Source organism: Protomyctophum bolini (genome assembly GCF_963924005.1).
Source record: "Protomyctophum bolini genome assembly, chromosome: 2".
NCBI lineage: Eukaryota > Metazoa > Chordata > Actinopteri > Myctophiformes > Myctophidae > Protomyctophum > Protomyctophum bolini.
In genome coordinates this window covers 6,459,152-6,474,710 of record NC_137863.1, presented here as the reverse complement: position 1 = coordinate 6,474,710, position 15,559 = coordinate 6,459,152, and the positions used below count along the sequence as shown (strand labels likewise).

The window sequence follows — 15,559 nt, the reverse complement described above, 5'->3', positions numbered from 1 at the left end:
GAATGTTTGGGGACAGCCTTAACACACACACACACACACACACACACACACACTTGCTTATATTTTGTTCTCTGCGACTGGAGGAGGGTGAACTGTGAAATCCCCCATTTTACATAAAATGTCTAGTGTGTGCAGGCTCTCTCTCTCTCTCTGTTCCTCTGTCTCTCGCTCGCTCCCTCTGTCTGTTGTGTCAATGCAACAATAACACACACAAGCGTTGGTGGTATAGTGGTGAGCATAGCTGCCTTCCAAGCAGTTGACCCGGGTTCGATTCCCGGCCAACGCAGATACTTTAGTAGTCCCTTACACCTCTCTCTCGCTCTCACACAGAATAGATGTATAAAATCCATTTGTTGTGCTTAAAAAGGCCAAATCTAGGTACATAATTCTGCAAGTAATTTTATTCAGGCTCTGAAAGCGATCCTAATGTTGACAAAGCTGTTTAGCAGACCTGGTTTTGAACATGTGTACATACGTAGGCTATCCGTATGTCTGTCATTTCGAGTTAATCCGTTAAACCCATGTTCGTATTTAACTGGTGTCCCCCAGGGATCCTTCTTTCCCTCTACTCCACTAATATCTTATATCAGAATATAAATTGTGAAAATAGCTCATCTACAAGCTTGTAGCTTGTACAGCTTGTAATTCGCTAATTTCACTACTTTTGCTTAACTATTTCGGAAATATGCCCAGTGGGCATATGCCACCCTTGTTTCCACCCAACAGCTAACCATATATAGTTAATTGTGTTATCCTTTTTCCCTTTAGCATTATTACCACTGTACTTTTTGCATACTTTTAATAAAGTATTCAATCAATCAAAGCTTCTCTGTCTGTGTTGTTTTGCAGGCCAGGTCCAGCCTGGAGGTGAGCGCTCTGTTTTGTGGCAGTGCTCTCTTGTACGACGTCCACTCTGGTCACCAAGACCGGCTGCAGCTGAGGTTGGTCCCATATCCATGTGTCCAAATGTATTTATTTATTTTCTATTGATAAAATGCTGCAAATGCATATACATATATTTATTTGTACATGTCTGTCAAAAGGATAAAACAGAAAAACTGCCGGAGAGCTTATATTGCTATTGTGGTCCTATAGATGTGACTAAACAAAGTTCTGTACTATGTGTACTGGGTACTGCAAAAGGAACCGGTTACAACTCAACTAATAGAGGGTCATAATACTAGAGGTAACAACTACTATTGTATCGTTGCTTACAGTATTTGTTTCGATGCATGGGTTTAATGACTTTTCTATTCTATGTGTCAAAAGGCTCCCGGAGAGTCACTGACACCCAATCAAGCCTGAGTGAGTGGCAGCTTGTTCATTGGCCACACACAGGTGTGGGAGGCTATATAAGTGGAACTAGCTGCACTCATTCCCCTGATGCATGCTCAGATCACCACACCAGTGCTGTCTCCTGTCGCCCAACCACCTTTCTTCAACCCTCAAACCGTGTGCGTCCAAGAACAAACCACACACACACTGTGTGTGGTTTCAAAACATTGAAAAGAGATTCCTCTGCCTTTCCTTCATATGTGACCAGATCTGACTGAGAGACTGACATTGCGCAAATTACAGCTTTTCACCAGAGGAGAAAACCCTTTTTTTTCAAAATGAGTTAATAGCACAGACTCTTCACATACTAGAGCATGTCTGAAATAAGTGTCAGAGCTGAAATCGACATGTAAATATGAAATAAATGCCCAAACATGTAGCTAGGTGTAATGTTTAGAGACCACAGAAGTGAACCTTTCAAGCCTCTTTTCTCAACTCGCTGTTTTCTGCAAGACATTACTCTATAAATCTCCTCCAAAACTGGTGGGTCAAACTGAACAACCAATATGTCAATTTGAAGCTATGATTCCCTGCTTCCATATGACATGAAAAAACAAAAATTATCTCAGTCTCTCAGTCAAATTTGGTCACATATGGTCAGCCTGGCCGGTGGCCTTGCCTGCTCACCCTTATTGTCAATCACAATCCTGAACCTATATCCCAAAGAGACAATCTTTCACTATGACTAATAATGCATTATGCTACACTATCGATATCGGTCTATCGATACATGTGTGTAATCTCTTTGTTGATGTCAAGGTGCGAGTTTGTCCATGATACAAAAACAATCTAACAACTAAACATAAGAACAAGTGACGATATCTTGATCAACCGCTATAGCATTAGTGGAAAGAAAAGGTGCAAGGGGTACAGGGAGAGTGAAGTGTTAGGGGGTGACAAAAACAATAGTGTGCACACAAAAGCGTGCACACAAAAAAACTAAAGCGTGCAAACAAAAACAAACACTTGTGAGGTGAACACACAATAAGCAGCCTCCCTTTGTTTGCTTAGAGCCAGGATGGGGTATTTCCTCTGAGAGTGTGTGCGTGCGTGTGTGCGTGTGTGTGTGTGTGTGTGTGTGTGTGTGTGTGTGTGTGTGTGTGTGTGTGTGTGTGTGTGTGTGTGTGTGTGTGTGTGTGTGTGTGTGTGTGTGTGTGTGTGTGTGTGTGTGTGTGTGTGTGTGTGTGTGTGTGTGTGTGTGTGTGTGTGTGTGTGTGTGTGTGTGTGTGTGCGTGCGTGCGTGCGTGCGTGCGTGCGTGCGTGCGTGCGTGCGTGCGTGTGAATGTGAGGAACTCGTCAGCTCACACTCCCAGTGGTTCACTGAACGCTGCTGATTGAGACGCCAACTCTTCACCCTCAGGTTTCCTTCTGTCTTTGAGGACCAACACATTAACCCGCTGAACCGTTACGAGCAGTAGTTCCCAAAACTGTTTAGCTCGAGACCCATTTGATGTCTTCCCCAGGACACAAACTATAGTGAAAATAGCCTATCTACAAGCTCACCTTGTAGATCTGCTATTTTCACTACTTAGTTTTTAAAATGTACTACTCATTTATTCATGAAAATATAGTTCCAAGGCCAGTTTGGAGATATAATCCTCCCATCTGGTCCTTGGTCTGCCCCGGGGTCTCCTTCCCGTGGGATGTGCATAATGTCCTCCCTAGGGAGACGCTCGGGAGGCATCCTTACTACATGAACAAGCCGCCTAAGCCGGCTCCTTGTCAAGCGAAGAAGCAGCACGTCTCTCACGTGACTGAACTTCTCACCTAAGGGAGATGCCAGCCACCCGTCTGAGTAAAGTCATTTCGGCCGCTTGTATCTGCGATTTCAGTCATGAGTACATTTCATGACCATTTAGCTGAGAGTAGGAACGAAGATTGCTCGGTAGACAGAGAGCTTTGCCTTCCAGGAAGACATTTATTTATTTATACCTTTTTTCATGGTTTTTGACGATAAATAAAATATGAAAATCATGAAAAACGACATACTATATTTAGTACGTCGTACCATAGTAGCCTATGTCGTCTTTCACGCTCTGGAAGGTATCGGTGAGCTTTTATCGCCGCCGGATCTAGCAGTCTTTTACCCACAACGAGCAATGGCAATCAAAGCAACGGCGATCAATGCCCGATCTTGCGTCAGATTGCATGGGGATTTGTGGTGAGATCCAAAAAAGCTCCCCGACAGCAAATATCGTGCAGTGTGCCAATAAAGCCCTTTGAATTGAAATTGAATTGTGTAAGGGCTAGGGGCCATTACTAAAGTTGAAACACTTCAGCATTGAGTGTCTTCTAGGTGAAAGAGCATGCCACTGAGTGAGTGATAACATTATTTCCACCTGTGCTGCACCAAGTAAAGACCTGTGTTTGAATGCTCTCCAAGTGTGGTTATTTAGAGTCCCAGAATATTACAAGTTATATCAAGCTCTTTCCTCTTTGGCTGAACATTTCAGAAGCTATGTTCTTCAGGTCTGGCAGTACAACCACCACAACATAGTTGAACCCCCGAGGCCATTTGAAATGACTCAGCTGGTGTGCGCTATAAACTCATTCATCACGGCACAAACTGGCCCCTGAAGGGATGCTTTTATTTCCACTGAGCACAGCAGAAATATGCATCACAAATCAGCCTCAACCTCCCTGGGATTTAGAGGTGGTTTACCTGCTACGTTTGGGCTATAGTTTGGGACACTCTGTGAAGCCTTTCACCACTCATTTCCCTCCTCATCTGAGTGGATTTATGCAGTGCTGCCAGGTTTTTTGGATAAACTGCAGTAAGCGCAAATAAGCAACTACTCGACGTACTATAGTAGGCATTTTTCAGGATATTCATGATTTATTTTCATCATCAAAAACGACATATTAAGTCCACACCACCAATGCAACTAATACTTGCAACCATTATCCACAAGTTGCAAGGAGTTGCATTGGTGTAGAGTGGACTGACCTTAACACTGTTTTGTTGCAAGGAGTTGCATTGGTGTAGAGTGGACTGACCTTAACACTGTTTTGTTGCATGGAGTTGCATTGGTGTAGAGTGGACTGACCTTAACACTGTTTTGTTGCAAGGAGTTGCATTGGTGTAGAGTGGACTGACCTTAACACTGTTTTGTTGCATGGAGTTGCATTGGTGTAGAGTGGACTGACCTTAACACTGTTTTGTTGCAAGGAGTTGCATTGGTGTAGAGTGGACTGACCTTAACACTGTTTTGTTGCAAGGAGTTGCATTGGTGTAGAGTGGACTGACCTTGCAAGGAGTTGCGACTAATTGCATTGGTGCGATCTGGCCTTAAAAAACTATTCCCCCCCAACAACCAGAACCTGTATTAGTTAGTTTACAAGCGACGTTACAGGGGGGGGGAAAAACAAGTCCTACTATATATAAGTCACTTGCAATAAGAAGACTTGGCAACAGTGGATGTATCTGTCTTTAGCCAGTTGTTGACACGTGTGGCTGTGGGGATCTGGTGTCAGGGCTGTAGTTAGAGGGAGATGTAGATTGCAGGGATGTGGACATGCTGTCCACATGGACGCCCCCCCCCCCCCCCATCCCTGCAATCTGCAGGCCCCACATGACAAATGCCTCCTCCAGTACTTACATCCTGGAGCTGTCGGGACGCGCGCCCAGCTTCCTGCGTTGGGGCTGCTCACTGATGATATGATATGGGGGAGGTGTAAGAAGACACAGCATCCAAGGATGGATGGTAGCAGCACTTACCAACACAAACAAACACAAAACAGGACAGGATACCTCTATCTCACCAGTTTATTTTGTCCAGACAAGAAGTGTGTTTTAACTTCAAGAACGTTAATTGTTATAGAAGCAGTGAAATGCAAGTATTTCAAGGTCTGCAATACTGTACACCACTGTTTCCCAAACAGTGGGTCCAAACATTTTCTTTTCTTTTGAAGAATTCCATTAAAACAATTAGAGGGGCAAAAAACTTTTAAGTAGTAGTGAAAATAGCAAATCTACAAACTCACAACACGTCACATTGTGACAAATGTGACGTGCTGTGAGCTTGTAGATCGACTATTCTCACTAGTTTGTATCCTGGGGGGGGGGGGGGGGCATCAAACTTCTCTTTTGGGTCTGGAGTTTGGAAACCCCTGCTGTACACAACATCAACAGAACGATAACAATAAGGTTGTACGTTCAGATGATAAGAAAAGGCCCCACAAATAAAACTACTGTAGTAGCAATAGCAACATCACTATAACTTTGGATTATTACAACCCATTTGAACACGGTCGATTGAGTGTTGTTGTTTTCTGTTTTTTGCTTTCATGGAGGAGGTTAACAATTCATCTTTACTCAGTGATGCCTTGTCTATACTGTATTATATCTCTGAAGATCCTAGCTAGGACAGCACAGGAGTCATGCATTCCTTGGTGTGTGTCTTGCCAGTGTGTCTGATGTGGTGAAGCTGGTGACCAAGGCAGAGATTCCTCATCACAAGCACATGCTGGAACTGGTCCCCTCTTTTGCTGAGGACGAGGACTGTGAGACTGTCCCCTGCATCAGGTACCTGCTCTGATGAGGACGAGGACTGTGAGACTGTCCCCTGCATCAGGTACCTGCTCTGATGAGGACTGTGAGACTGTCCCCTGCATCAGGTACCTGCTCTGATGAGGACTGTGAGACTGTCCCCTGCATCAGGTACTGTACCTGCTCTGATGAGGACTGTGAGACTGTCCCCTGCATCAGGTACCTGCTCTGATGAGGACTGTGAGACTGTCCCCTGCATCAGGTACCTGCTCTGATGAGGACTGTGACACTGTCCCCTGCATCAGGTACTGTACCTGCTCTGATGAGGACTTCAAGTGAATCCAGAATCAATCAATCCAGAATCGTTGCTGTCGGACAGAAACCTCTTGTTATTTCAACTTTTAACGTTTCTTTACCCAAAAAATGAATGCCTTACTTTGTCATACTATTGTCACACAAAAGTAGCACAAATAGACGACCAACAAGTTCAAAACATGAACATGCAAGATGACAAACTTAACCCAAACCCAAAAGCAAGGGCTAATGTTGCCAGGGCCAACTGCTTGAAGTACTAACGCTTGCACAAATAAAAGTCAATCACTTCTTTACACTTGTAAACCTGTGTTGTGACAATAAAGTTGATTCTGACAACAAACCTGATGCAAAATCACCTGTGATGAGTTGCTGCTCAGTGTGTGTGTGTGTGTGTGTGTGTGTGTGTGTGTGTGTGTGTGTGTGTGTGTGTGTGTGTGTGGAGCTGAGCTCCGCCCTGCGTGGATCATTGTTGTTGAGCTTTGTTATTCATAAGCATGGTCCTCTGTAGTCTCTGAGACCACAGGCGTCTTGTTTAGATCGTCTGCAGCATCAGCATGTGAAAGGATGCTCTCGGTTACAATACAAGGAATCTCCCCTCCAGAGTCCATAGCATGCTGTATATAACAACCTTTTAAAATGTGAAGGTTTGATATTCAGTAGATTAGATTATGCCCAAACTTTTTAGCTTGAGACCCAAAAGAGAAATGTCTCACGAGACCCAAAGTAGTGAAAATCAGTGTGAGCTTAATGTAGATCATCTATTTTCACTACTTCTTCTTTTATTATTATTTTATGTATGGAATTAGATTTTTTTGTATATTATTTATGAATTTATTTTGGAAAATGTGTCATTTTCATTTGTCCCGTCTCTGTGCCCTGTCCCCCCTAATGGATGTAATTATATGCAAGAATAACCACTATTATAAAAATGCATTGACCCCAAGGGGTCTATAATATTGGTCCCCTCCCTTTCTCACTCTACAGCACATCTCTTTGCTGAAAATAGAGGATCTACAAGCTAACACACACTAATCGCTAAACCATTCCGTCCTTTGTTCGTCGACAGGGCAATTGGAAAAAGTAACTTCCTGTTATAACTTCATGGTTATAACCGTGTGTTTCTCCTCATGGAAATGCCATCATCATAGCCTCATTCTGTTCATATCAGCGCTGCCAGTTGGCAGATGCTAAAATTCTGTTCACAAAACGGTCCAAGTTTGGACTTGTGTGTGTGTTGGGTCTGTTTTTGTTTTAAGCCAGGCTAGGATTCCATAGAGACGTGTGCCAAGGCATATGGATTTGATGAGGGAACGCTGGATTGGTTTCATGTCTAATTCAGGTCAGACTGACCATGGGAATGAGGGCCGGTTGGCGGTTGCAGGGAGAATTGTGAACTGGCACAGTTGGTTTTGGGTGATTTGTGGGTGGGGGGGGGGTTTGCATGATGTTGCTGTCGGGTGGAAACCTTGTATGGGGTCATGAATTCTTCAGAAAGTGAAAATGGTAGATGTACAAGCTCACAATGCATAGCATTGCATACTTTAGCTTGGCATTAAATGACGACAAATATAATCCACATTTGACAAGGTTTCTGCCCGAAAGCGACAATCAACAAAATACCAGCCTCCCAGGTTTCAAATACAACCCCAAAGTAGATATACATCCGCCTGCCGCATTAATTGCAACCACTGTTCCTAATAGATACAAATACTGTACAGAGGACAAATTCTTACATTTGTGCAAATATACTGTGGTAAATGCTCCAACAACAACATGGGAAACAATTATTAGCCTACTTTAATTTGGATCATGTCACAAAGACGAAGGCAGGGAATAATAACCTATAGCTATGATTTCCATCCTCAAACATTATTTAAATATCTCAAGCTTTGGGCCACTGAATATGCTGTCAGTGATGTTTATATCTGATTTGGGATCTATACGAGGCAATACAATGCTATATGTTGGAGATATGTATGCAACTTGATCAAAACCAGACGTTTTACACTTGTGTGGCACATTGACATGCAAAAGTCTAGAGAGCTTGCAGATCGGCCATAGCAGGCTATTCGGTGCATCACATAAAAATGCACTTAATTAAACTGTCGTTTGTTTGCACTGGGATAAAGGATGTGTGTGACCTTTCCCTCTGACAAGGAATACAATGATGTAGACCTCTTTTCAGCTGAATCAGCCACAGCAGGCTTTCATTAGATGTTCTAGTTACATGCTTCAGAATGACTTGTTTCAAAGGTAATGATATTAGATTGGGGTGAGAGAGCATGTGACATCATCAGGGATGGAGCACGTGACATCACATGACATAATTAGGGATGGAGCATGTGACATAATCAGGGATCCGGATGCAGATCCCTGATGTCATCAATATTAAGGCGAACAGTCTGCTGTCACGTAGGCAGATATATTGATCTAACCCCCCATTCCAAAGCGCCAGCGCTTGCCCAGCAGTCTGCTGTCACCCAGGCGGATGTGTGCACTTCTTGCCCTCAGGCGTCTTACTGGTACAGTAACTGTGATTCTGGGTGTAGATCTGCAGACTTTAAAAACACTGCATCCTTATTACCTGATTAACTACTTATATGAACACTACACTCTGTTTCAAAGTGTCTGCTTTCACTACTAAATTAGATGAGCACCCGTTAGTTCAAACAAATTAAATGTAGCAAAGATGTAACATTTATTTTTACTTAACATTTTTCTACCCTCTAAAAGCAGACCCCTTTGAAAGCGTCCCATATCCCATATATAATCTGAAGATTTCACTGGAAAACCTTCAAATTGAAACCAAAAAGACAATATAGCACTTATTTTTATATTGGCTCAATATCGATATTGCATTTTTAAGTAAATATTGATTGATTGCCATGATTGTGATGATGAACAATATATTGTGCATCGCTATACTGTATAATATGTAACTTGATGAGATGTTGACCATCATTGTCAGCAGGTGACGAGCAAGTTCCTTTTAAATGATTACACTTCCCCAGTTTTCAGACATACCACATTGTCAACGTCATTAAATAGAAAAAGGTTTTATTTCAACAGCATAGACATTCATTGTAGAAACCAGGAAAATAGAACAGTTTTGTACAAATTTGTTGGAAAGTAGTGCTCCGTATCCATATGTAACATTACTCAGATATATCCAATGATGTCATTACATATGATGGGTTGTCGACTGCCAGTCTTCATGAGAGCAGTGAACTTGTGAAAGTCTGTATCCAGTTGGTGCAGGCCTGTGTGGGACTGGTGGAAGAACGGTTTCCATGCCTGGCACGGTTTCCATGCCTGCATGTCCGGTCCCACGGGACAGGACATGCGTTTGGGGGTCTCAGCAGCCCAGCTGACCCTTAGACCCGTAGAATCCACCGGCCTCTTACTCACTTCCCCGCTTTTCGACATCCCCGCCAGTCTCTTGCGCATGTTGACTAGGAGGTCTTTGGCCAGACGTCGGCCCGCATTGGGCTTGAGCTGTGCCGGCTCCGGACACTCTGGAAGGTCCATCCAGTTCTTTATCAGGTCCGCAAAGCTGTTGTCCCCGAGAACAAGGGGCTGTCTGTTCCTGCTGCGGCTCAGCAGTGACGCGGTCCAGTCCTCCGGGTTGCTCGCCTCGAACGCGGTCCAGCGCTCCAGGCAAGCGTCCGAGGTGGACTTGGGACGGACGCGGCCGGAGGGTCCCCTGTTGGTGCGGAGGCACGCCGAGTTGGACACCCGGACGTTACGGGTCCTCCTGAGCACCACGCCCTCGTCCTGCCAGGAGGCCTCAGAGTAGCCAGAGTCAAAGTCCAGGCTCTTCTCACTACTGGGGGAGCCCTGCACCAAGCGTTCGTGCCGCTCCTCCTCCTCGTCCTCCTCCAATGGGCTGGCCAGGCAGCACGCCGAGTCGTAGGCGCTCGCCTCACTGGCCGCAGAGACGCGGACACGTGCCATCCGCTCTCTGTGCGCCTTCTGTTGAAGGCGCGTCTGTTGAAGGCGCGTCACAGCAAAAGTGCGCGGGCACGGCTCGCTTAGCGGCCTGGTCACGGGCGTGCTGATGTGTTTGAGATCCTGCAGTGATCGCATCATGCACTGCATCTGGTCTCGAACGCAGTCGGTAGAATCTCCCAGACACAGCTGTTAACACACAGAGAGAGAGAGACAAAGGGTTAGAGACAATAGCAAGGTTTTGAGAAATATATGAAGCATTGAATTCTGATCTATCGAAAATATCTCCCACTATGAAGTAGTATTGTTGAATTGAGCCTCGTGTAGCCAGATTCTTTGAGATCTCCGCCTACTGATATGACTGAGTAATACATGTAATACATTCATCGAATGGTCTTGGGAAAAAAGCAGCAGTAACAAACCTACACTTCCAGTGCTTTGAAAACTAATCCTAAAACCACCCCATTTCAGTAGGCAGAGGTCTCTGATCTTCTGGCTATACTTTGCGGAATCCTGAAAATCAAGGCAGTCCTTTTCTAGTCATGCCACGAACGAACCCCCTTGAGGTGTGAACCGTTCCCCAGTGCCTCTGTGTCATGCACCAGAGAAATCAGATTTTTACCAGCTGAGGCATTATGGTAAAACTCTGCTGTAGGTCATAAAATAAGGTGAACATTCCTGACGAAACCTCAGAGCAGCTTTATGGCAACGTAGTTTAGCCCAGCATGCTCCCATTATCTTAACAGAGTCCCGACTCTGTTACAGGATGCACATGGACTCCATGCAAGGGAAGCTGTTGCTGCATCTTGACCACAGAGGGGAAGTTTAAAACAAACTACAGCTGATGAATCTCCTCCAAGGAGCTATACATCCTCTCTGCTCTAAATCACAGGATGCAGCGGTGGGAATTGGTTGATTATTACCATGGCGGAAGTGACCGCATCATCTTGGGATTATTACGTAATGGGAGGTCACACACACACACACACACACACACACACACACACACACACACACACACACACAAACCCCTGCTTATGAATCAACGGTCATAATAAAGTAACCATGATTTATTCCTTTACATGAATATCACGGGCCACCTATATGGTTCCATGTTTTTCTTTCTTTCTGTCTTTGAACCCTAGCTAGCAGCCCTATTCTGGTTGGGTCTGGTGTGGATGGGGGGGGGGGGTGCGCACCAAGTACAGAATCAACTCAGGTCAACTTTACTATAGAGGTTTTAAGTGGTTAATTATGGAAAATAACGGACATAAAAACTGCCACCTCCATAGTGCTAACAGCTTCCTTATCCTTATTAACAGCTTCCACCATCGAACTGAGTTTCTAGTAGGCTAGAGGGGCTTTGTCTTATTTACCGTCACTTCAAACACAAACACTTCTTCATTGTATTACACACTTACAGCCAACTTGTTAGTTCCACATAGCCCACACCACACATCTCCCGTCATTCTAAAGCTCAGTGCAAACGGTACAGACGATTGACAGAGTCATGCTGTTATCACAGCTGTGGGGGGAGCTCAGTCATTTCTCATTTGGGTCCTGGGGGAGCTTTGAGAGACACACTCGAGTGGCTCTAACTAAAGTCTAAAGTAATCAGAGATTCTAATCGAATTGCGTTCCTTGGACACACAAGCAAATTGATTCTCGCAGCTGTACACATATACACAGCGGACAGGAGGACACTCAAATAAAATGACTGGCTTGGGTTAATGGAATCTCGGGACTGTTTTCGGACAAAACACCCGCAAGGATGTTTCAGATTGCCAAAATAAGCTTTCAGCATTAGCCACAGCCCCACCAGAACGAGGTATGATCGTAATATGAGAAGTCTAGGCTAAATTGGATAATTGTATGCAGACAGCATGTAGAATAACTGTCTGCTGGTCTTATAAAAGATATAGGCCTACATGGAAACGATTTGTAAAATAACGGGACTTTAAAAACATTTCCACTGAGTCAATGAATAGGTTAAACATTGCAGTGCAGTAAAAAATAAACTTACCATTGTTTTTATTAATTTTCTTGCGTCGGGAAGCGAAGTCCGAGTTTTTAATGATGCCTGCAAATAAAATACAATGTCATTAATAGTCCATACACTATTTTCAGAATAATTCTCTGCTATGTTATTATCACCAGATAAGTCATGGTTATAAAACTTTTAACTTTACATATAAAGGACCTCCCTTAACTCTGACAGTATACAAATGGAAATGGAACCAAATGGACCCGTCACTTTGAGACCCACTTACTATAGAGATAGGTTACTTACATTAGCAGTGGTTGCGCAGTGTCCCCCAGGCAAAGAGATAATAAATCCCACAACAATGTGTTAGTGATCCCAGGTCCGATAAAGTCCTGTCTGCAGCACACTGTCTATAGGTCTGCATGCTGGCTCTACTGACAGCGCACTTTGTTCATGCTGAGGGATGCTTGCAGCCAATCAGCGAATGCGCGTCACAAAGTCAACCAATGGAAAGCCACCTGAAACAGGATCCCTTGTTTTAATTACGATACATGTAGTCGTTACGGGACAATGACGAACATTGTCGCCGTTTTCCTGATATAGACGAGATGAGGGAAAATATCTTTCAAAAATCCAAAAAGACTATTCAGACATATTTTCTGTTTGCCATTATCTCTCAAGCATGTATTACCGGTAAACTAATTAACCTTTTTTGAATATATTTTATTTGCGTTATTTTCTATTCAATTAATATGCTTCTGTGCATAATTCCGATGAATTGAGTATGGATGACCCAATAGGTCACAATATTCATGCTTTTTGGGGGTTTAGCAGACCTTGTACTTTCCTGTGCTTTTTTGGCAAACTGTTATATTCAATCAATCAAGTGCAAAGTGTGCTATTGTTGTTTATTTGGGGGTTTTGTGCTATTATCTGACATATTCGAGAGAAAATAAATATATTCGCATTGCTTAGACTTACTACAAAAATATATATTAACGCAGTTCCCCATGACTTTGAAGACAAAAACGTTACCTTGATTTTACTGAGCAAATGGCATGAGTTACTGTTAGGTTATAGAAGTATAGATAGATACCTATAATACTACCATTGTTGTTTTCATTTTGACAAAGCTTGAAAAAGCAGTCTCTGATTGCTGATAGAAATGCAGCACTTGGCCATTACGTCCACTTCTACGATTACAGCGGGTTGTGTCGCCACCTTGTGGCTGTTTCCCCCCTTCTTGGATTGGACTGTAATAAATCATGTCCTCAGTCTATTCTCCAAACCAGAGATTCTCAACTAATAGAAAATGTAATTCAAGGACATTCAGTTTAAAATGCATTTTTATAGACTGATTGATTAAGTGCAGAATGTAGATACAAACTCTTATCATATTATTAACAATACAACTATTATAGAACTAATAATCTTGTATCAAGTTGTATTTGTAGTCATTCATTGTATGGTGAAGATAGCGGTTGGCCCTTAGAGTGTATACTCTAAGGGTTGGCCCCCTGGAAACCCTTCAAGGACCCCTGGGGTTAGCAGGGACGGCCAGCAAGATTTGTGATCTGTTCTGTTGTGACAAGAGCAGGTTATCCAAAGGTCTTTCACTATCTGTTCCGGGCCTATACTGTACATAGGGTGTTTACTATTCAAGTCATTGTGGGCCAGAGTAGCGAGTCCACTATTGTTATCGGAATTATTCCTGGTGCATAAACTGCTGCTATTGTTCCTAAATTACTGTAAAACCCTGTACGATACTGTGTCAAAATATTTATATCAAATAGTTTTAGGCTATAGAAAGCTACGCTCACCAAAATCCTGACAGTTTCTTCCAAGTTGCAATGTGACAGTTTTGATTGTAAAAATTGTATAATTGTATACTATACTATAGTAATAATAATAGTGTGTATTATTATTATTATTATTATAGCTCTGTTTACACAACGCTATATAGGCTATACCCCATAATTGTATTACATTTTAGTCACTTGCTTTGGCAATGTAAACGTACGCTTACCTTTGAATTGAACCATTTCTCCAAACTTTGTATGTTTTTAAATCCTTGATACATTGTTTAATGTACTGTCTATGCTGCAACCCAATTTGCCCTTCGGGGGCACTAAATAAACTTGAACCTTGAACCTATTGTTGTGCCAATGCCTAGCAGCACTGTAACTTTTAAGTGGGTGTTTTGCAATGCAAATGTTACACCAAACTGGTGTCATGTCATCTGCATAATGGACCAGTCAAGAACTTGAATGCATGCTAAATTGGCCTCATTTGAAGAATCTCCACATTCCTGTTAACACCTTAAAATAAAAAAAAGACATCATCTGTATAGATTGCTGGAGTTATGTGATAGGTTTCTCATGTCCATTGAGGGATTAGAGCAAATTTGCTTTGCCAATAAGTGACCCATTTTCCTAGTCTCTTCCAAATGCTTGTGTGCCACTATAACCTATTTCATTGACTAGGGTTCCACAGTGCTTTTTTGCCTTTACACCGGATTCCCAAAGTGGGATGGGGCACACTGGTGGGCCACAAGGGTACTGCAAGTGGGCCCCTAAATTCATCATTGGAAAACTAGTGCCACTAGTGTTATCACACGTGATACCGATCAGCAGGAGCTTAAGTATACTAGGTTGGTTCCATTGATCCAAGCTGGAACACAATCACATTTATCCAAATTACATTTCAGAACACCCAAACTACAAGCTGTAGTTGTGAGCTTGTAGATTGGCTATTTTTGCAGAATGTTTACCCCAAAACGGGGACACTAGGTTTCACAAGGTTAACAGGAGCCCTCGTACAAGGCTTCTTCAACTATATGCATGCACCTCTTGGTATACCACAGCACCTCAAAGGCCCTTAAAACAAGGCTCCAGACTTCCCAAAACAAACTGGTCAGGCTACTACTTGGCCTCACCCCCCGAACCCACCCCACTTTGAAAAGCTGGAATGGCTTAGGGTTGACAACAGAGTACAGCATCTTGCAATGGGTCTGGTCCACAAGATTCGATACACCACCAAGAAACCCATGTACCTGTCTAGATACTTCCTTAATGTCAACGAAGTCCACACCCACAACACCAGAGGGAGTACAACAAACCATGTCCAACCCAGATTCGGCACAAACAAGGGACTAAATTATTTTCGCTCCCATGCCACCAAAATGTGGAACGCCATACCAACAGTCATTAAGACATGCGAATCCCTTGACTCCTTCAAAACTGCTCTCAAAGGGCACCTACGGACAGCTGCAATTAGAAACGGGCCCCCATAAAATCTGAATCCCCCCCCACCTCTTTTCCCCCTCACTGTATATATGTTTTCTTTTCCCCTTTTACCTCCTTTATGATGATTTCCTGTTCTTTGGCTATAGAAGTGTATATTTGTACGTCTCAAAATGTTATGATGAATTGAACAAGGTGGACCCTCTTGTAAACAAGTGCAGTGCTTTATTGGGTCGTCCACTCACT

The 15,559-nt window shown here is 43.2% G+C and overlaps 2 protein-coding genes across 2 annotated transcripts in view; one reads left to right on the top strand and one right to left on the bottom strand.

The window, feature by feature from the left end:
- uba7 (ubiquitin-like modifier activating enzyme 7) overlaps nt 1-6,127 on the top strand; it is a 148,637-nt gene extending 142,510 nt beyond the window's left edge. Inside the window, exons 23-24 of the mRNA XM_080785611.1 lie at nt 850-941; nt 5,744-6,127. Of these exons, the coding sequence (XP_080641737.1) occupies nt 850-941; nt 5,744-5,873 (222 nt within the window). The 3' untranslated portion in view covers nt 5,874-6,127. The remainder of the gene's footprint in view (nt 1-849; nt 942-5,743) is intronic.
- A 3,052-nt stretch (nt 6,128-9,179) lies between these two features.
- LOC308325154 (PAK4-inhibitor inka2-like) lies at nt 9,180-12,613 on the bottom strand. Its single transcript, XM_080777568.1, has 3 exons — nt 12,378-12,613; nt 12,111-12,167; nt 9,180-10,276 (listed from the first exon to the last, which is right to left on the bottom strand). Exons 2-3 carry the CDS (start codon nt 12,111-12,113, stop codon nt 9,299-9,301), a joined length of 981 nt encoding a protein of 326 aa, XP_080633694.1. The 5' UTR covers nt 12,114-12,167; nt 12,378-12,613; the 3' UTR covers nt 9,180-9,298.
- Nucleotides 12,614-15,559: the final 2,946 nt, after the last annotated feature.